General features: G+C 42.6%; 1 protein-coding gene and 1 long non-coding RNA gene across 3 annotated transcripts in view; one reads left to right on the forward strand and one right to left on the reverse strand.

Moving 5' to 3' along the window:
• LOC112215008 (PRKC apoptosis WT1 regulator protein) overlaps positions 1 to 20718 on the reverse strand; it is an 84171-nt gene extending 63453 nt beyond the window's left edge. For both annotated transcript variants that reach the window (XM_042297980.1, XM_042297979.1), the window contains exons 1-2: positions 20572 to 20718; positions 19545 to 20262 (exon numbers count right to left, since the gene is read on the reverse strand). In XM_042297980.1, coding sequence (XP_042153914.1) covers positions 19545 to 20105 — 561 coding nt within the window. In that variant the 5' untranslated portion in view covers positions 20106 to 20262; positions 20572 to 20718. The remainder of the gene's footprint in view (positions 1 to 19544; positions 20263 to 20571) is intronic.
• The window catches only part of LOC112214182, a 103967-nt gene that overhangs the window by 76586 nt on the left and 4459 nt on the right, over positions 1 to 22922 (forward strand). The window lies entirely within an intron of this gene.

The raw sequence follows: 22922 nt of genomic DNA on the forward strand, positions 1-22922 counted from the left end.
ATCTGTCTGAAGTGTCTAATGTGACATATACTTTACGTTCCTCCCCGTGACTTTTAGCTGCAAAGAGAAACATCAGAAATCCCTCACTCACCTTCTGCCAACACTGCCTGTTCCAAGAAACTAAAACTTTAATACTAATAATGAGGTATTATGTTACAGAACACCTACTGTGGATTGATGGTGGTGACAACCTCATTTTGTGGATTTGGGGAAAAGTGCTAAGTTACTCTGATAGGAACTTTGAGGTGTCTTCTATGTTTTAATGATTAAGAAACCACTCCTACTGTGGTTTTACCATTGTGCTTGGGACAATGTGGTTTTGGGAGTAACATTCAGGGAAAATAAAGCGCACCTTGCATGGCATGCCTAACGAGTAACACAATCTCCCAATATTCTGTGTCGGGAAACAGTTAAGGCATGTTTTGCATTCCTATGAGAAAGGGGGCTTTGTGTACAGTGGCCATTGTGTTAGGGCATTGGCAGACTAGAGTAGACCATGAGTCATAGAGAGCACTGTCTGGGTTCCAAGCAGGAGCCATTGGGATCACTGGGAATTGTGGGAAAGGTTAAGTCCATGTTTGATCAGGGGGGGAAAAAAACAGCATTCCCCTTTTCACCTGGGAACTATAGATGTTCAGACATGACACAGAAGACACAGTACAAGAGCTGAACTGTAAAGAGAGTGATTTTAAATGACAATTGTTCACAGAGCAAATAGCTTTTCCTACCAAGGCTGCTGTGTTAGCGTGGGGAGTTAACAGCGAAGCTCGGGAAACAGGAAATTCAATTTCATGTGCCGTGCTAACCACATCAAAAAGCTGCTGCTGCAGTTAAAGTCAATTGCTGGAAATGTCCTCGTAAAAATTTTGGGATCAGCTCTTTCGGGAGCTCCCCTTGTGAAGATCATCGTTCTCCTGATGGTATCTGAGTTATACTCACTGGGAATACTGGGAGAACATTCACAGAATGAAGGCTAAGTGAGTTATTCGGTGAGAGAATATCCTCCTGACCACTATAACCCTATGTCAAGTTGTTAACACATTTTAAGAGAGAATCAGAAACAGATCTACCATGATTTACTACTACGTAATACTGCCTTGGCACAATGCCCTGTCGTTACATTAAACGACAAGCATATAACTAAGTTAGGTAGATAAATTAGACAAGTGTTTCAAATATATATAATTATTATAACCAACAGGGGAGTGTTGTCATGAAACATCTGTCTGATATTAAAACATTAAATTGGCTAATGCCTTAGCGCATTGCACTGCATGAATTTGGTTGACTTTCTTCCTGTGCATTCCTTTGAAAGCTAAATTCCATATACCCAGAAGCATGCAGTATTCATTTGCATCATTCACGTAAAAAGGAGAGTTGACTGGAGGCACTGTGTCCTCTCTGTCCCTTTCTCCCTCTCTAGAGAATGCTGGCCCATGGACTATTTAGACTTGATTGTGTGACCTTTGAGGCTGAGTAAAATAAATCCAGCGCTATGGACAGACGGAGCAGACGGCACCAGCCCCTTCATCCTGCTGGGGAAGGATCCAGCCATCTAGCTTTCACCGCTGGCCCACATGGGAAAGGGAAAGAAGGGGGAGAGAGACTGAGCGAGACACACAGACAGCGAAAGAGTGAGAGTGAGAGAACCACACCTCATGAGCACGGGCCACGCAAAAGGAGGAGCAGTGTATCTCCAACTCTCTGGACAGTGGACACAAACAAACACGGTCTGGGCCGACTAGACGACTGCCATGCAAATGAACAGTTTCACAAGATAAGCCAGAGAGGAGTGACCTCTAGTCCCCAGTCCAGAGAAAGAATGCAAAAATGTGGAACCGGCCTAACATAAATAAATCATGTGTATCCACAGGCTAAATACCATGCAAGGACTCGAGCAGCTAGCCGAGCATAAAAGAGAGGAAGAACAAGAAATTAAAAAAGGGAGCAGAAAAGGGGACGGGCGGAATCCCAGACCAGGCATCCACAATCAATGAGAGAGTTTTGGGGATGAGAATCCCAGACCAGGCATCCACAATCAATGAGAGAGTTTTGGGGATGAGAATCCCAGACCAGGCATCCACAATCAATGAGAGAGTTTTGGGGATGAGAATCCCAGACCAGGCATCCACAATCAATGAGAGAGTTTTGGGGATGAGAATCCCAGACCAGGCATCCACAATCAATGAGAGAGTTTTGGGGATGAGAATCCCAGACCAGGCATCCACAATCAATGAGAGAGTTTTGGGGATGAGAATCCCAGACCAGGCATCCACAATCAATGAGAGAGTTTTGGGGATGAGAATCCCAGACCAGGCATCCACAATCAATGAGAGAGTTCTGGGGATGAGAATCCCAGACCAGGCATCCACAATCATTGAGAAAGTTTTGGGGATGAGAATCCCAGACCAGGCACCCACAATCAATGAGAGAATTTTGGGGATGAGAATCCCAGACCAGGCATCCACAATCAATGAGGGCGTTTTGGGGATGAGAATCCCATCGGTCACACCAGAGTGGAGCGTTTCATTGGCCGTGCATCTTTTAAGAGGCCGCTGGGCTCCTCAGACAAAAAGGTTCATACCCACAGAGGAGCGGAGGCAACATGGCGCAGGGCAAGCCTGCTGGAAATTATCATTTGGTTTCTTCTCTATGAAAATGCAGTCCTCACCCAGGAGATTAAAGGGAGGCATTCTCCATCTCAGAGACTCTTGCTCTTCAACTTAAACTTTTGTGCAGGGTTTTAGATGAGAGGTAATGAGGGGGGGTGACACAGACTGGCAAAACCAATTAAGCCTGCATTAATTATGCAACAGAGTACTTTTGAAAGAGAGGAGGGGGGGGTGGACTGTTCCAAACTGATACTTATCAGTATGCAGAAGGAGAACGTCTAACAAGAGATAAGTGCTGGCGGGGACACAGCAGTAACAGACTGATCTGATCACTGGTCAGTTTTACAATGTAAGTAAGCAGATGATCTACATTGGAGGTGTGAGCAGACTCCTAGAGACAAACAGGGAGGAAATGACATGTACATGCTCTGTCTGTTTGGAATTACATTGCCGTTCTGAGTGTCGCTGTTTAATATAACCCTTTGTCACTGTGGAATTTCTTGCTACTGGGCAATTCAACAGTAACACAACTGCCCTTTGACTCCGTTTTCTTATTTTAAAATGTCAAAAAACATTTAAAAGTTTAACAAAAATTAAAACTATACACAAGGACTACTTTTAACAATTTCCTCTGAAAATTGTACAAAAACTAATTTAGTGGAAGATCTGTGCAGATGCATATTTTTGTAATGGAATTAGGGTGAAAACTCCCTCAGGTTTTTATGCAAACACGTTTTCCAAAAACAAAAACATCTGCTTTGAATTAAGATTCAGAGATGTCTGCAGAAACGATGCGGTATCAGCTATGACATCGCACTAAGAGTTTGAAAACAATCGTTTCGGTTATTGAACTATAGTAAGTGAAGTAGATTTACACCCGGTAAAGGAACTCTGCTAACGGAATGATATAATTGGTCCCTGATCTGTACTAGGGCTTGGGTGGTATACCGTATACTGGGGTATTTAGAAAAAGCCACAGGATCGCTCTATACCGTCAAGACAATTTATTTGACGTTTTTCAATAAATGTGAATATTTGTAGCGACTTTAAGTTAATATTTGCAGTCAACTGCAATATATTAGGAGATAAAACAGATTGCTTTCTTCATTTCACCCGTCACAGTTGACATTATGAAGCTTACCGTAGTTCCCCAGACCAGTTGAGCCAGTCACGTGTATGTTTGTAAATAGCACAACGGGAGAAGGCGATGATCTGGTGAGTCCATAGCGTTTTATATCTAAATCGGCAAGTCTCTGTTATGCAGTGCACATGAGGTGAAGAAGTTACACTTGTATGCAATTCACTACAAAATATTTGCCATCAGATATCTTAGAATGGCTTTCTGCCAGAAGTCAAAGCTCCGGATGAGTTTTTTTGTGCTTCCCACCAGTGTTTCTTTTCTTCTCCCCTCTGCTCCATGTACACATGCAGCTCTTCCTTCAGAAAAACATGGATCACAACATTGTACATTTGCATAATTGGATCTTGTTCATGTTTGCCCTTTAAAATGTCTACCCTCACCAAAAATGACATTGGGTAGCTACACTTCTATAACTTTATAAGCTGGATTTGCCAGTCTTTAGTTTTCACTTGCATTATCAATTTGCTAACAGAATTACAAGTTTTAAATCACTTAATGATAAAAGTAAAATCACTAGAACTAAATTGGTAGGTCTACCATTACTTGTTAATTCTGTGAACTTTCATTATCCTCCCTCATGAGGGAGAGAAATTAGAAAATATCTTAGATGTTTTTGGTAATGGAATTACAGGGCAATATTTCTTAAAATGTACAGAAGCTTAACAATACAAAATATTAAATATAAAGTGTTGATATTATTTGGCAGGAGTCATTAGGTCAACATTATGTTCTGATACCATGTAAGACTTTTCTGGTTTAAGTTCACTTTTCCATCTGTTTACCCCAAAATCAAAGCCTTTACTTATGTCTAATTTTTAAGATGGAAAACGGTTGAAAAAAACAACTCATTTTCCAAAAATAGACAGATTTCATTTGGCACCCAATTTGATATTCTACTATGAACTTAACATGTTGGAGCTCATGGGTCCTTTGATTGAAGTCCCCTAAGGTGAAAATACATTTGAAATACGTTGAGGAGGACAGAGAAGTGCTACTCGGTTTCGTTTCAAACTGCAATGGTGGGCAGGTCACTGCGGTCTTGGACAACAGCTTCTCTCGGAGCTTTCACTTAGAGGAAAGATAACATATATGCCAACACCTCTTCATAATGGCTATGATTATCAGTGATATATGGAGGCTCACAACCCATGCACTTGACAGCTTGTTAAATGCCAAGACGCATGCAATTGGGTGTAATAAACCAGCCTTGAGTAAACCGAATAACCCTAGATACATACTGTAGCTACGTGGATGCTCTGTTTTGATAGGACGTGTGATGAGGAAAGTGTGCCTATTGACAGGGCGTGTCCATACTGTCAAGAATCCTCAGCTCCGGGTTGGGGACACTGACACAGGGTTTGTTTATGTATCTGCCCATGTGATTCTAGAGCACCGTGTTAACTTTTCATGCCAGGCCACGTGTCACCTAAGGCCACCGGGTACAATACCGGTAGGTATTGTAGCCTAGTGGTTAGAGCTTGGACTAGTAACCGAATGGTTGTAAGATCGAATCCCCGAGCTGACAAGGCAAGAATCTGTTGTTCTGCCCCTGAACAAGACAGTTAATCCACTGTTCCTAGGCTGTCATTGAAAATAAGAATTTGTTCTTAACTGACTTGCCTAGTTAAATAAATGAAAAAGAAATAAAGCAATATTCTGATAGCAGAAAAATGGAACCTTCGGCTGGGTTAATCGTCGCTGTGGGCGTTACAAAACGCACAAGTGTTCTCTAAGAGGGGATGTCACTGAGGGGTGTAAGCGGGCCAGACCAGGAGCACGTGGCGACTACTAATCCAGGTGTTCTGCTCCATGTCTCTGTTGTCATTGGGCCTTGTACGCCTCCTAGCAGTATCAGGGAGGAAACCAAGCCTTCCTCCAGACCCTAGCACATGGCCGGCATGACCCACATAACGTCTTTGAGTCTTTGGGGCTTCCTGCACAAAAATAAAAACATGGATTTGGACAGCATCCCAGTGCCCCAGAGGCTTGCTGGAAAGATGTGAGAGGTTGGCGTCTTGGTTGGAAGGCCACCTGGGAACACATACGTGGGTCACATGGGATGGGCGGAAGGTAGGTATGCTGCCAGTAGCAGCCAATCACTGATCTGTTGTGGACATTGTGGGGTGCGTGCCAGTAATGCATCATAGTTCAACACAGCTAAGTTGGCCCTCTGTCTACCCACAACAGTATCAGTAGGGGAAGGACACACTCACACACAAAAACACAGATTGAGGTTCCAGCTTTAAAGCCAGGGGTAGGATGGCATATGGTTACTTTAATCCTCTAAAACACATTAATTCGTCTTTGTTTGGTTCAACAACTTAAAGATCAAGGCTTTATATCCACAGGCACTTTGAACCCACATTTTCATTCGATTTAGAGTGTTTATCGGCTACATTCTCAAGCTGTTTTCCTGAACCACTTTTTCATTTGGTTCCCCTTTTGATGTGAGCCTGCCTGGCTGTATTTTCCATAAAATCAACTAAATGAGCCACACTAACATACACGTCAACAGTCAGAATATTACATTTCCTCAAAGCATTATGAATTCCTCCCATTTCTCCGGCTTCCAACGAGTCAATTTAAGCCTCCCCAGGTATGCATGTAAAGTGAATGTGTTTTTAAAGGTGGAGAGCTAGGCTTAAGACCCCCCCCCACAGTCCTACCAGCAGCACACAGTGGAATGCCAAACACTCCTGACAGCCTCCACCTGTAGATCCCCAATCGTATTCCTACACTCAGCTAGGTGTTGCTATGACAATCAGAAGACACTCTCTCCCCCTTATCCACACGGTGAAGCAGAATGAAAAGAGCAAAGACTTATGACGTATGATTTGCATGTTTATTATTCATCACCTTGGTTAGCTATATTGTTATGCTGCCAAGTCTGACACCGTAGCCGACTTCTGCTGACGCTTATCAGGGGACAAAGTGTGACAGGGAACCATGGTGCCATAATGGGAGGAGAGAGAACCCATTGGCCTGGTGGTGGTGCTGGATCTCTCTAGCTGTGTGTGCAGTACCAACATAACGCTCTGGAACTCTTTTTGAGCCACTGTATGTTGACATATCATCTATAAGAGCTCATCCATAAAAATTAAGCGAAAGGTTTTACCAAGAATAAAACTCCAAAACAACTCTTTCCGTGCCCATAGAAAGAGGAGAGAAGAAAGAGACAGAGAAGTAGCAGCCGCATACGATTCTGTTCTGTAATGAATCGAAACAGACAGTTCTCCTGAATGCCTAATCATGCAGTGGCCTGATTACAGCTGACTCACAAATCCCCCACTGCTGCCAAGCACACAGGAATGTCCAACAAACAAGTTACATTTATGCAGGAACACACACACACACACACACCACAGCTACTGTCAATCAGCAAGCTGATCAGCAGACAAACCCCAATCCACTGAATCTCTCTATGGGATTTCTGCATGCAGCAGTTGAATGTGGCAGCCCAAACTTCGACAAGAACACAGTGGGGGGCTAAGTGGCAGTTTCCAAAGGGGAGGCATGAAAACCACTACCCCATGTGAAACCATTAGCTATTAGTAGATATCAGGGGCAGGACATTTAAGTTACAATAACATGCAACAGTTCATGTTAATACCATTAGCGTGATGGCTGGTATTGGAGGGAACAGATACGGAAAAAGGAAAACTTAAGCCTAAACGTATGATGGGTGAAAGGAAATCACTGTCTCCACATCTGCTACTGGATTATGAAGGTGTTAACCTCAACGAGGGGGGACAACGACTTAGAAATCCCCATTTAGTTCAAAGGAGAAGGCTTCCATGTGCCGCGAAAATTCCAAAGCATTGGCATTTTACTCTAGGTCTTACTGTAAATCAAGAAGTGCATTGCGGGGGAATTGGTACCAAATTGTTTGTGTCCAACGAAAAGTTAAGTATGGGTCAACAACACACCAAGAGGGAAGATCAATCACGCTATGATTTACTATTAGAACAGCTGACTCATCACATTCCACAACACAGTAGGACATTAACCTCAACAACACCATATTAAGTAACAAACACTCCCATATTGCGGCACGTCCTGGTTTTGATTGCGAGTTAATGATTGGCCAGTCAGACAGCCACTGCGTCATCCAGTGACAGAGGAGCATGTCATTTCTCACGCAAACAAAATGGGCAAACAGGCGTCTCTGTAGATTCATAGGGTCCGGCATACTACTGTCCATTGGGACCAAGACTGTGAGGTTCTGTTGTGATAAAGGGAGGGGAACGGGTTGTTACTCATTCAGCAGACACGTGCTCCAGACGTCAATGCCCATTGACCCTGGGCAATCAGCTCTGCATTCTCGGAGAGAGGCAGCGCAGGGGGGCATTCTTTTTAACAATAATAATCTATCACATGGAGCTCCTATAGCCACATAACTAAAGAGCACTGACCCAATTACAGCAGAGAAATCTATGGCCTGGGTTAGAACTAGAGGTTGAACGATTAAATCGGAATGGCCGATGAATTAGGGCCGATTTCAAGTTTTCATAACAATCGGAAATCGGTATTTTTGGGCGGCGATTTTCAATTATTTTTTATACCTTTTATTTCATTAACTAGGCAAGTCAGTTAAGAACACATTCTTATTTTCAATGACGGCCTATGAACTGTGGGTTAACTGCCTTGTTCAGGGGCAGAATGACAGATTTTCACCTTGTCAGCTCAGGGGTTTCAATCTTGCAACCGCAGTTAACTGGTCCAACGCTCTAACCATTGCACTCCATGAGTGGCCTGCCTGTTACGTGAATGCAGTAGAAGCCAAGGTAAATTGCTAGCTAGCATTAAACTTATCTTATAAAAAACAAATCACTAGTTACAACTACTAATCCAGTTTAGCAGGCAATATTAACCAGGTGAAATTGTGTCATTTCTCTTGCGTTCACTGCACGCAGAGTCAGGGTATATGCAACCGTTTGGGCTGCCTGGCTCATTGCCAACTAATTTGCCAGAATTGTACATAATTATGACATGCATTGAAGGTTGTGCAACGTAACAAGAATATTTAGACTTAGGGTTGCCACCCGTTAGATAAAATACCGAACGGTTCCGTATTTCACTGAAATAATAAACGTTTTGTTTTCGAAATGATAGTTTCCGTATTCGATCATATTAATGACCAAAGGCTGTTATTTCTGTGTGTTGTTATAATTAAGTCTGAATTGATAGAGCAGTCTGACTGAGTAGCAGCAGGCCCGTAATCATTCATTCAAACAGCACTTGTGCGTTTTGCCAGCAGCTCTTCGCAAGTACAGCGCTGTTTATGACTTCAAGCCTATCAGCCTAATGGCTGGTGTAACCGATGTGAAATGGCAAGCTAGTAAGCTGGGTGTGCGCTAATACTGTTTCAAACATCACTCGCTTTTAGATTTGGAGTAGTTATTCCCCTTGCGCTGCAAGGGCCGCGGCTTTTGTGGAGCGATGGGTAACGATGCTTCGAGTGTGGCTGTTGTCGATGTGTTCCTGGTTCGAGCCCAGGTAGGGGCGAGGAGGGGGACGGAAGCTATACTGTTACACTGGCAATACTATAGTGCCTATAAGAACATCCAATAGTCAAAAGGTATATGAAATACAAAATGGTAGAGAGAGAAATAGTCCTATAAATTCTACACTGCTCAAAAAAATAAAAGGGAACACTTAAACAATGTAACTCCAAGTCAATCCCACTTCTGTGAAATCAAACTGTCCACTTAGGAATCAACACTGATTGACAATAAATTTCACATGCTGTTGTGGAATAAACAACAGGTGGAAATTATAGGCAATTAGCAAGACACCCCCAATAAAGGAGTGGTTCTGCAGGTGGTGACCACAGTTCCTATGCTTCCTAGCTGATGTTTGGTCACTTTTGAATGCTGGCGGTGCTTTCACTCTAGTGGTAGCATGAGACGGAGTCTACAACACACACAAGTGGCTCAGGTAGAGCAGCTCATCCAGGATGGCACATCAATGCGAGCTGTGGCAAGAACGTTTGCGGTGTCTGTCAGCGTAGTGTCCAGAGCATGGAGGCGCTACCAGGAGACAGGCCAGTACATCAGGAGACGTGGAGGAGGCCGTAGGAGGGCAACAACCCAGCAGCAGGACCGCTACCTCCGTCTTTGTGCAAGCAGGAGCACTGCCAGAGCCCTGCAAAATGACCTCCAGCAGGCCACAAATGTGCATGTGTCTGCTCAAACGGTCAGAAACAGACTCCATGAGGGTGGTATGAGGGCCCGACGTCCACAGGTGGGGGTTGTGCTTACAGCCCAACACCGTGCAGGACGTTTGGCATTTGCCAGAGAACACCAAGATTGGCAAATTCGCCACTGGCGCCCTGTGCTCTAGACAGATGAAAGCAGGTTCACACTGAGCACATGTGACAGACGTGACAGTCTGAAGACGCCATGGAGAACCTTCTGCTGCCTGCAACATCCTCCAGCATGACCGGTTTGGCGGTGGGTCAGTCGTGGTGTGGGGTGGCATTTCTTTGGGGGGCCGCACAGCCCTCCATGTGCTCGCCAGAGGTAGCCTGACTGCCATTAGGTACCGAGATGAGATCCTCAGACCCCTTGTGGGACCATATGCTGGTGCGGTTGGCCCTGGGTTCCTCCTAATGCAAGACCATGCAAGACCTCATGTGGCTGGAGTGTATCAGCAGTTCTTGCAAGAGGAAGGCATTGACGCTACGGACTGGCCTGCCCGTTCCCCAGACCTGAATCCAATTGAGCATATCTGGGACATCATGTCTCGATCCATCATTTTGACTTGTTTTAAGGACATTACATCAAAGTTGGAACAGCCTGTAGTGTGGTCTTCCACTTTCATTTTGAGTGTGACTCCAAATTCAGACCTCCATGGGTTGATAAATTTGATTTCCATTGATAATTTTTGTGGGATTTTGTTGTCAGCACATTCAACTATGTAAAGAAAAAAGTATTTAATAAGAATATTTCATTCATTCAGATCTAGGATGTGTTATTTTAGTGTTCCCTTTATTTTTTTGAGCAGTGTATATTAACTACAACCTAAAACCTCTTACCTTGGAATATTGAAGTCTCATGTTAAAAGGAACCACCAACTTTCATATGTTCTCATGTTCTGAGCAAGGAACTTAAACGTTAGCTTTTTTACATGGCACATATTACTTTCTTCTCCAACACTTTGTTTTTGCATTATTTAAACCAAATTGAACATGTTTCATTATTTATTTGAGGCTACATTTATTTTATTGATGTTTTATATTAAGTTAAAATAAGTGTTAATTCAGTATTGTTGTAATTGTCATTATTACAAATTTAAAAAACTTCTTTTTTTTACATTTACAAAAAATATATATATATATATATATATATTTTTTTTTTTTTTTTTTAAATCGGCCAATTAATCGGTATTGGCTTTTTCGGTCCTCCAATAATCAGTATCGGTATCAGCGTTGGAAAATCATAATCGGTCGACCTCTAGTTAGAACAGAACACTCTACAAACCTACACATTTGGAACATGACTCCAAATTAGGCAGGCTATTTTCTTGTCAGGCCTGCTTAAATGCATACATTATATATATATATATATATATTTTTTTGTAATACTCCTGTGCTGTGATCGTGCTTTGTTACAAAACATTTAAAACTGGATTCCTTGCCAGAAAGTGAGCTCATTAACCTGTGACAAGCAAAGAGGATGTGGGGAGTAAGCAGAGGCCAGGTCAGTCAGAGGGCCATTAGAGGAGCAGCCAGGACTACTGTATTCTGAGTGAAGGCTCCAGTTTTCACATACCCTTGGTCTGTTTAAGTGATATGATTCACCCTGACAGGGTAATGGACAGCTATTCACTGGGCCTCACCTAGTCAGGGGGCACATTAATGAGAGCTGTCGCTTACGCAACGTTCCAAAAACATGCACAAAACCCTGTGCCACATCCCATTAGCGGGAGCGGGGTGTTTTATGAGGTGCTGAGAGAACTTCGGGTGCTCCCTGTATTAGGGGCCTACCTGGTAACCATGTCATGGAACAAGGCGAACAGTAGTTCCACATTCTTCCTCAACTTCCTGTGGAATTCCCCTAACTTTCACCACACAGCTCTATTGGGACTTCTTTCTATTAGTCCCACCCCACTTAAAACTTATTTTTTGTGAAATATTCTCGTAAACAATCTACAACTCCTGCTAATTAGTCAACCTGTCAAATGTTCTTGTAAACTCACATAACTGGCAAAGGAGCCTGGGTATAAAAAATAAAACACTTTGGATTAGATTAACATAACTTCACAAATTCCTTTTGTTCCACCAACAACCCAAAACCATGCCCAAATAATTCCTTGCTTACCCAAGTCCATGATCCAATCCCTATGGTATTTCCAGAGATGATGTGACCTTGTTTGGGAAAGGTTTTATGAGCAAGTAAAACAGGCTCCACCCAATGGCACACTTACATTAATTTCAAACAGATGCATAGGAAGCTTTACATTTGACCTAATTACCTTACAATTAAATAACACCCTATTGCACTGCTACTCAAAACATTCCCTGGCCATTGCTTTCATGCCTATCCGAAGAAGTGAACGACAACTCCATCAATAGCTGCATTCTGTGGGAGGCCTTTAGAACAGAATAATGGATGATCGTACTACAGCAGGAGGAGAGGTATCTTCAGAAGTGGAAACTGAACACAAATGAGAGAAAGTACCACAGCCACAGCATAAGGTAAGGAAGTAGAGGGGCAAAAACGTATACAGCTCACAGAGGAGAGAGTGTAGCAGCATGGGAGGACTGCCACGCAAGGATGCGCGATTTGATTTATTAAGGTCCCCATTAGCCGATGCCAACAATTTACATACATTTAAAAACAACATGTATTGTGTGTGTGCACAGTTACACATAGAGTACCAGTCAAAGGTTTGGACACCCCTACTCATTCAAGGGTTTTCTGTATTTTTACTATTATCTACATGGTAGAATAACAGTGAAGACATCAAAACTATGAAATAACACATATGGAATCATGTAGTAACCAACAAAGTGTTAAATAAATCAAAATATATTTTTATATTTGAGATTCTTCAAAGTAGCCTTGATGAGAGCTTTGCACACTCTTGGCATTCACTCAACCAGCATCATTGGGTAATCACCTAGAATGCATTTCAAATATATATATTTTTTCACCTTTATTTAACCAGGGAGGCCAGTTGAGAACAAGTTCTCAATTACAACTGCGACCTGGACAAGATAAAGCAAAGCAGTGTGACAAAAACAACAGACTTACACATGGGATAAACAAAAGTACAGTCAATAACACAATAAAAAAATCTGTATACAGTGTGTGCAAATGAAGTAAGGCGGTAAGGCAATAAATAGGCCATAGTGGCGAAGTAATTACAATTCAGCAATTAACAAGTGATAGATGTGCAGATGAGGATGTGCAAAGTAGAAACACTGATGTGCAAAAAAGCAGAAGAAAAATATGGAGATGAGGTTGGTTGGATGGGCTATTTTATGAGGGTATGTTTGGCAGCATGAGTGAAGGAGGCATTGTTGCGAAATAGGAAACTGATTTTAGATTTAATTTTGGATTGGAGATGCTTAATGTGAGTCTGGAAGGAGAGTTTACAGTCTAGCCAGACACCTAGGTATTTGTAGTTGTCCACATATTCTAAGTCTGAACCATCCAGAGTAGTGATGCTAGGTGGGCAGGTGATGGCAGAGATCGGTTAAAGAGCATGCATTTAGTTTTAATAGCGTTTAAGTGCCGTTGGAGGCCACGGCAGGAGTGTTGTTTGGCATTGAAGCTCGTTTGGAGGTTTGTTAACACCGTGTCCAAAGAAGGGCCAGAAGTATACAGAATGGTGTTGTCTGCGTAGAGGTGGCCTAGTTAACAGGTGTGCCTTCTTAAAGTATCCTTCTTAATGCATTTGAGCCAATCAGTTGTATTGTGACAAGGTAGGTTTGGTATACAGAATACAAGAACAGCTTAAATAAGCAAAAAGAAACTACAGTCCATTATTACTTTAAGATATGTAGGTCAGTTAATCTGGAAATGTTCAAGAACTTTGAAAGTTTCTTCAATTGCAGTCACAAAAACCATCAAGCGCTATGATGTAACTGTCTCATGTGGACCGCCACAGAAATGGAAGACCCAGAGTCGCCTCTGCTGCAGATGATAAGTTCATTAGAGTTACCAGCCACAGAAATTGAAGCCCAAATAAATGCTTCACAGAGTTCAAGTAACAGACACATCTCAACATAAACTGTTCAGAGGAGACTGCGTGAATCAGCCCTTCATGGTCGAATCGCTGCAAAGAAACCACTATAAATGGACAATAATAAGAAACTTGCTTGGGCCAAGAAACATGAGCAATGGACATTAAACCGGTGGAAATCTGTCCATTGGTCTGAGGAGTCCAAATTTGAGATTTTTGGTTCCAACCGTGTCTTTGTGAGACGCACAGCAGGTGAACGGATGATCTCCGCATGTGTTGTTCCCACCGTGAAGGTGTTGGGGGGGGGTGCTTTGCTGGTGACACTGTTGGTGATTTATTTAGAATTCAAAGCACACTTAACCAGCATGGCTACCACAGCATTCTGCAGCGATACGCCATCCCATCTGGTTAGTGCTTAGTGGGACTATCATTTGTTTTTCAACAGGACAATGACCCAAAACACACCTCCAGGTTGTGTAAGGGCTATTTGACCAAAAAGGAGAGTGATGGAGTACTGCATCAGATGACCTGGCCTCGACAATCACCCGACTTCCAACCAATCGAGATGGTTTGGGATGAGTTCGACCGCAGAGTGAAGGAAAAGCAGCAAACAAGTGCTCAGCATATGTAGGGACTCCTTCAAGACTGTTGGAAAAGCATTCCAGATGACTACCTCATGAAGCTGGTTGAGAGAATGCCAAGCTGTCATCAAAACAAAGGGTGGCTACTTTGAAGAATCAAACATATAAAACATATTTTGATTTGTTTAACACTTATTTGGTTACTACATGATTCCAGAATGTGTTATTTCAAAGTTGAGGTCTTCACTATTATTCTACAATGTAGAAAATAGTAAAAAGAAAGAAAAACCCTTGAATGAGTGAGTAGGTGTCCAAACGTTTGACTGGTACTGTACATACACACAACAGGAAGGTCACATGGTGGAGAGGCGTTGTGCTGTGAGGTGTGAACATTCCCACACCTTCTGGTTGTGAGAGTCAGACTGGCTTGACCAGGATTTTTTTTGAAAGCAATAGGGGAGATAAAAATATAAATTAGAGCCAGGCCACTTTATCACATCAATGTTACATTCCCAAGGGCTTCAGTACAGGTCAAGGGGGGAGTTCATGTAGTTATATGGAAAAACTCTGTCTCACCACATACCATATTTTCTGCTTTACCCCTCATTGACAGCACTGCTACTTTAAGCACAACAATAAGAAGAGATGCTGAAGAGAAACTGTGTTTCAACAAGACGGTATGCCACTCAAGAGCGTTTACAGATGTTTCGATGGTGTAATTGTAACATGAAGGCTTTGAAATACATTTGTGGTCTGTCTGCAGATAAAACTCAACTCACTCGCCTGGAGAGAGCCTGTTGTGCATATATCCAGAGCTAGATATGATCCGATGGATCTTTAGAAACTGTGGGTTCACACTGTGCTACCTTGTTGTAGCCTCACAAAACAAAGGGGTTGCAGTTTGAGCTCAAAATGATAATCCAACCAATCAGGCTGGAGCTGTGGCTTTATCTCCAAATGGGCCATAAACATTGAGGCAACGCCAACTGTCAAGCAATGGGCCTTCCATTTATTAGCACTTTGTTGATGCAGATTCTCATAGGAAAACAAGTGTTATAAATCACATTGCTTTGTCCGTGGAGTGAAAGATATCAGCATGATTATGTACAGGGAACACACACTCCTCTTAGCTCATGACAGATATGCATAAACTACACAAAAGTGATTCAACAGCAACCAGGAAGAAGCTCTGAGAAATCCCCTCGGCTATACCCTGCGGCCCGATCCTTTTTACATTTTAGTCATTTAGCAGAATTAGGGTTGAGTGCCTTGTTCAACGGCCCAATTACAGATTTTCTTTTAACAAGTCGGCTCTGGGATTTTAACCAGTGACATTTTGGTTCCTGGACCAGCGCTCTTAAAATCGCTAAGCTACCTTATCACCACAGTAACGGAATTACGCTGAGACGCACTTTAAAATGTATGCTAAACAAAAAACATTGATTTCAAAGTTTAACAAACCATACAACTCTATGCACACTTGGAACAATTTACACAGAAAATAAATAAATAAATAAACATTTACTGGAAACACAGTGCAGATGCAAATTGTGTTTTTGCAAAATGTCCCGTGGAAAACGTTAAAAGTAGCCCGTGTGTATGATCAGTTCAACTTTGAAATCAATGCTTTTGGTTTGGTATACATTTTAAAGTGAAAAATATGAGAGTCTCAGTGTATTCCGTTACCATGGAATTGCCCAGTGCTAATTGGCACCAATGTGTAGCCTGCCCTATCATACTGCTTGTTCACGGTTGCTACTGACGAACGGTCCTGTGTGTTCCAGACACAATAGCAGCAGACTTGATCAGAGAGATCCAGCCCACCACATGAAACAAAGTTCACGCTCGCGAGTGAAAGCAACTCAGTCTCCAAGCCGAGCCTTATAACACACTGCTGGTCATAAAACATGGATGGCCCCAGACAATGAGGCTCATCAACTAGGCCTAAGCCACGGTGAGGCAAACAGGAAACGGACCACTGACAACACACATATCCTAAAGAGAGAGAGAAAAGGAGAGAGAGCAAGATTGAAGATAACGCTGTCTGAGTACTCACCTCGAATGAGACAAACGCACACATCACTTAAGCAGTATTTCATTGTTCAGTAAGCATTTGTTAAGCAGGTCAGAGGTCCCCAACTGCCAGTAGACACATACCATTCTCCGTCAGAGAGGGTGAGACGGACAGGGAGGCTGAAACGAGACACCTTCCTGGAATGGGGGAGGTGGTCCTGATTGACACCAAAGAAAAGCCAGTGTTTGCTTCGGTTAACCGTGAAGCCATTATCAGCCCATCATAGGAAGAGTGGCGCGATTGGGTTTCCTATTGATCTGAAACCCCCTCAACAGCTATTGTGCCCCACAGAACATGCAGGCTGATTATGCCCCAGCATACCTTTTCAATAAAATTCATAACACAAGGGGCCTTGTGTGAAGAGGGTCCAAATTATACAGTGATCGCCATGTCAGGGTATAGATTTACCATGGGAAAGATGCAACGCAATAAACACAGGCAATGTTGTTGCATGGGGCATGGTAGCACATAGTTTGGCATGATCTGTGGGGTTGAAACCTAGCATTACGGCTTGGCTTCTGACCAGCCTCTCAAACTCCTTGACTGGCACTGCCGACCGTCTAATAACAGGCTGTCACCAGCCAACTGAGACACTGGTCAACCTCCAGGTGAAACTCCACAGTCGGCAGCATGCTCTGGGTGTGGGCAGCTGTCAGAAAAGCCAGACCCCTAATATGTAGACTACACTCTGTGGCTTCAAGGCACTGAGCCAGAGTCAACATCATAAAACATGCCCATTATACAGTGCCTTCAGAAAGTATTCATACCCCTTGACCTACTCCACATTTTGTTGTGTTAAAGCCCACATTAAAAAGGTATTAAATCGAAAAGATTCTCACCCATCTACACACAATAACCCATAAAGACAAAGTGAAAACATGTTTAAAATTTGTGCAAATGTATTGACAATGAAATACATAAATGAGATATTTCTGTAAGTATTCACACCTCTGAATCAACCTGTTAGAATCACCTTTGCCATCAATTACAGCTGTGAGTCTTTACGGGTAAGTCTAAGAGATTTGCATACCTGGACTGTACAATATTTTCACATGATTTCTTGTTTTATTCTTCAAGCCCTGTCAAGTTGGTTGTTGATCATTTCTAGACAGCCATTTTCAAGTCTCATTATAGATATTCAAGTCGATTTAAGTCAAGACTGTAAGTAGGCCACTCAAGGTTGTCTCCCAGTGTCTGTTGGAAAGCAGACGGAACCAGGTTTTCCTCTAGGATTTGCCTTCTATAAAACACTGGAGTCCTTGCCGACGACAAGCATACCTATAATATTGTAGAGACCCACACAGACAGCTGTGTGTTGTGTGTTAGGCTAGTAGGTGGTTGTGTTGTACTTACCAGTACCCAGTGTTCACGGGGTCCAACATGCCAATCAACCTGCTATCTGCCAATCATGGGAATGCCTGGAATGTTCTGATGCTGGGCATCCTGGCGGTTGGCGGAGTGGCGTGGAGGGGGGTTGGGCAGGGGGGGTGGAGCATTGGAAGTTAAGACCGGGTTTAGCCTTTGTTCTCTCTCTTACGTCTGGACTTCACAAGAGAAGGTTATCTTTCATTTATTTGGTGTGGGCTACGGCCAAACAGTAGCCTGTGTAAAGTTGGTTCAATTTCTTTGCCACATTTTTTGCAGTTGTACTTTAGTGCCTTACTGCAAACAGGATTCATGTTTTGTAAAAAATTTATTCTGCACAGACACCCTTCTTTTCACTCTGTCATTTAAGTTCGTATTGTGGAGTAACTACAACATTGTTGATCCATTCTCAGTTTTCTCCTATCTTGGCTTCATGGTGAAATCCCTGAGTTGTTTCCTTCCTCTCCAGCAACTGAGTTAGGAAGGACACCTGTATCTTTGTCGTGACTAGGTGTACTGATACACTATACAAACTGTAATTAATAACTTCACCATGCTCGAAGGAATATTCAATGGCTGATTTCTTATTTATCTACCAATAAGTGCCCTTCATTGCGAGGCATTGGCTTGAATCTGTGTATGAAATTGACAGCTCAACTGAGGAACCTTACAGATAATTGCATGTGTGGGGTACAGAGATGAGGTAGTCATTCAAAAATCATGTTAACCACTATTATTGCATACAGATTGAGCCCATGCAACTTAATATATGACTTGTTAAGCACATTTTTTGCCTCATTTAGGCTTGCCATAACAAAGGGGTTGAATACTTGACTCAAGACAATTCAGCTTTTCGTTTTTATGAATTTGTAAACATTTCTAAAAACATAATTCCACTTTGACCTTATGGGGTATTGTGTGTAGGCCAGTGACACAAAATCTCAATTTAATCCGTTTTAAAATCAGGCTGTAACACAACAAAATGTGGAAAAAGTCAAAGGGTGTGAATACTTTCTGAAGGCACTGGATACATATCATTTCCCTGATGGTGGAAGTTCTTAGAATAACAGGACAGACATATTATTGAGTGGGGGACTGGTGGTTGACAAGCTTTCATCAGCTTCCCTGCTGCCAGGCTGTGACACGATTTAAGTGCAATAACAACGATACTGCTCACTCTGCACATTTTCAGCATTGTCATGGAGACTTTTTTCATGTCTGTGCTAGACAGAAGGTCTTCATAAACACTCGACTGGAACAGACATGTTAATGTAGGCCTTTTGAAGGTCAGAAGAACGTTTTATAACCCCATTTGAATACTTCTCATTAGTCATTAAAGCTACTCGGTCTCAAACCATTATTTTCCCACAAACATCCAACCCATTTGGTACATTAAAATGTTTGTTTCATAACGATAATGACACAACCTAATGGACAGATAAGTCCAACTTTTATTTCTCGCATAGGCCTACAGGTTGCCAACACAGAGTATAAACAGTCTCATCCTACACCAGGCATCATGCTTAATAACTAGGCAATGATTTGTAAACAAATGAAAGTTACAGACAGCTTGGACTCACCTCGGTGGACGGCATGCTGACAACACCTGTTGATCTGCGCTTCTCCCTCAGCTTTCTTTTCTCTATCTGTCCTTTCCCCTTCCTGGCGCTTGGACCACTGTTTTTCTTCTCTTTGCCTTTACTGGGTGAGGGGCTCTCCTTGTCACTGCCATGGTCATTGCATGCAGTGGGGCTGGACTCTTGTGGGGTGTAGGGCACTTTCTCCGGCTGCGGTGTCTTCTTCAGGTTACTCCCCGGTGTATCTGCTCCTCTGACGGCTGGTGTCGGGTGTGGTTCATCGTCAGGTCTCTTCAAGGCTGAGGAGGATGATGAGCGAGCCATGGGGTATGATGTCCCGCGGTCCGGGTTGCCGTTGTTGTTAAGTTCGGTGCTCGAGGTAGCATTGCGCATCTCACTTTTGTTGCTGTGGCTCCCCAGGGACGCAGGGACAATACCACCAGTGCACGCGCCGGTCGCCGCAGCGATGTCCCCGAGCATTTTTGCCCTCATTTTCTCCCGTTTAGCCTTCCATTCCTCCAGAAAGTCTGTCTGTGCATTTGGTTTAAATCCACCCGTTGCCATGTTCCTTTTTGAATATGTGGATTTTTCACCAGTGGCTTTACTAAGTTTGTAAACTACGTTCCTTCAGCAGTGAATTTGTAATTTCCGTTTTTAAATCAGGTTACCGTGCAATCGTCCTTCGCTTCTAATGGCACCACATTGCTCAAAACGACTCGGTCTACAGGTAATGGAGAATCACAGTTAGTGTAAATTTGGTACAAACTTCAATGAAGCGACCTCATTTCAAAATTACTATCCGCGTGTAAAGTGTATCAAAGTGTTTTTACAAACTAGCATTCCCATATACAAACAGGGTTTGAACTATAACTCATAGCAAAGTTGGTGCTTACAGTAGATAATCACAACAAGTCGATCATTTTTTGAAGTTATATTTTCTCCCCAAAAATGTTAAAGTAACTTATTGGAAATAACATTAATCACTTAGCGAACCATTATAACAGTGACATGCGTTTCTAATAAGACTCACCTGTTATTTTGCGGTGCTTTCGCTCTCTCAGGTGAACATTCCGTAGGAATGAATTGTAGCCTACTTCACTGCAAACTCGATGAGTCACATGCAACCTAGGGAACAGTGCGGCTCTGACTCAACTCCCTCTCCTGGGCTTCTCCGAACCCATACGAAGACTCACGAATACATACGAAATTAAATGGATTGAGCCTATTCCGTTATTAAAAATGTTTGCGTTGTACTTGCTGTGTCTAAACACCTTTCTTTGATATTTTTCAACTAAATGTTTCTTTTTATTACAGCATCTAAGCTACAAGGTGGAAATAAACAAGAAAAAAAATGTCTCAGCCTAATCATAGACTATATAGTGTATATTATTTTTAACCAATGGTTAAGACTGTATAGGTGGAGGTTGGTGAGAGGAGCAGTCTGACTACACCGCTAGCGTCACGTGCACGAGCATTGAAAAGTACATTTAAAAATCTATATTATTCTATTATTGCACCCACACTGCTCACGCATGCCAACGAGTGTCTGCATTGCCAAGGGCTAACACGGAACCCAAACTGGCTGTGTGCGTGCGCCATCGTGCATAAGTTTATTTTGTCCCCCCACACCAACCGTGGTCATGACATGCAGGTTAAAATATCAAAACAAACTCTGAACCAATTACATTAATTTGGGGACAGATCAGCAAGCTAGCTAGCTTGCACTTGCTAGCTAATTTGTCCTATTTAGATAGCTTGCTGTTGCTAGCTAATTTGTCCTGGGATATAAACATTGAGTTGTTATTTTACCTGAAATGCACAAGGTCCTCTACTCCGACAATTAATCCACATGTAAAACGGTCAGCCGAATCGTTTCTAGTCATCTCTCCTCTTCCAGGCTTTTTCTTCTCTGGACTTTATATTGCGATTGGCAACTTTCATAAATTAGGTGCATTACCGCCACCGACCTTGTTCGTCTTTCAGTCACCTACGTGGGTATATCCAATGAGGAGATGGCACGTGGGTACCTGCTTCTATAAACCAATGAGGAGATGCGAGAGGCAGGACTTGCAGCGCGATCTGCGTCACAAATAGAACTGACTTCTATTTTAGCCCTTGGCAACGCAGACGCTTGCGAGCAGTGTGGGTGCAATAATTGAATAATATAGATTTCTAAATGTATTGTGCACGAGACACAAGCGGTGTAGTCAGCATGTAAAATAGAAGTCAGTTCTATTTGTGACGCAGATCGAAGAAGCAGGTACCCACGTGCCATCTCCTCATTGGATTTACCCATGTGGGTGATATAAAGATGAACGAGGTCAGTGGCGGTAAGGCGTTGGATGAGTCACCCAGCCCCAGAGCGCTTCAGAGGTGAACATTATTAATCAATCAATAACAAAACAGGCATACCAACCCACTACGTGGCTATGTGTGAGGGTCATGATGTAAGTGCATAGTTGTTTCCACACTTCCCATAAGAGCTGGTTGAAAATAACCCTAGGATGAGTGAGGGTGCCAGACTGATTCACAGTGATTTTTTTAATATATTTGTATTTATTTAACTAGGTAAGAACTAAATGACATTTTATTCAGTTAATAACAAATTCTTATTTTGTAAATAATCTTATTTTGTCATTGTACTGGCCCAACACTCTAACCACTAGGCTACCTGCCACCCTTATATAGTGATGGTAATACAGCCATATGGATGAATGGGAGAAGACTCACTCAGATATCCTAGCTGGGTTCAAACAAGACAGTGACCTTGACAGAACAGCCAGTATAGAGCCAATAGCACCTTTACCATTCACCAAACCAGATTAATTATGTAAATGCAGGGGGTGCTTACAGTGTAGGTTCTCTTGGGGTTGATTAGGTTCAGTTCGGTTTAAAATATTTTACAATCATACCAAACAGAACCTAGGAACCAACTATATTCACATAACAAGCTGTGATGATGTGAATACGGTCTGTGCTTATTTTCAGCTCTCTTGCAACATACTTTGGAAGCTGCCATATCTCCTGGAGTTATTTACCTTTTATTTAGTCCTTATTTTTATGGATCTCTGTTTAAGGAAATATACTGCTGCATCTGTTGCAGTGTAGCAATGAATGCAGAGCTCCAATAACTCTGGTTGACATTCCTAGCTATTCAATCTGTGTTCTCATTACCATTCCACTTCTCTGTGCAGCTCTTGCCTCCCTCTGAGGGCCCATTACTCCATCTCTACTCGCCCCGGACAAGCCCTAAACTTATAGGCTCTTGCTGTTTGAAACCTAATTTCATGCCGTGATAATGGCTCCATAGCTTAGCTGTGCTGCTGCACTGGGTTGGTTACTGCTGAAGGAGTGTGCTCAGGGTAGGTATGCAGGAAGCTA

Source organism: Oncorhynchus tshawytscha, linkage group LG15, assembly GCF_018296145.1.
Source record: "Oncorhynchus tshawytscha isolate Ot180627B linkage group LG15, Otsh_v2.0, whole genome shotgun sequence".
NCBI classification, from domain to species: Eukaryota; Metazoa; Chordata; class Actinopteri; order Salmoniformes; family Salmonidae; genus Oncorhynchus; species Oncorhynchus tshawytscha.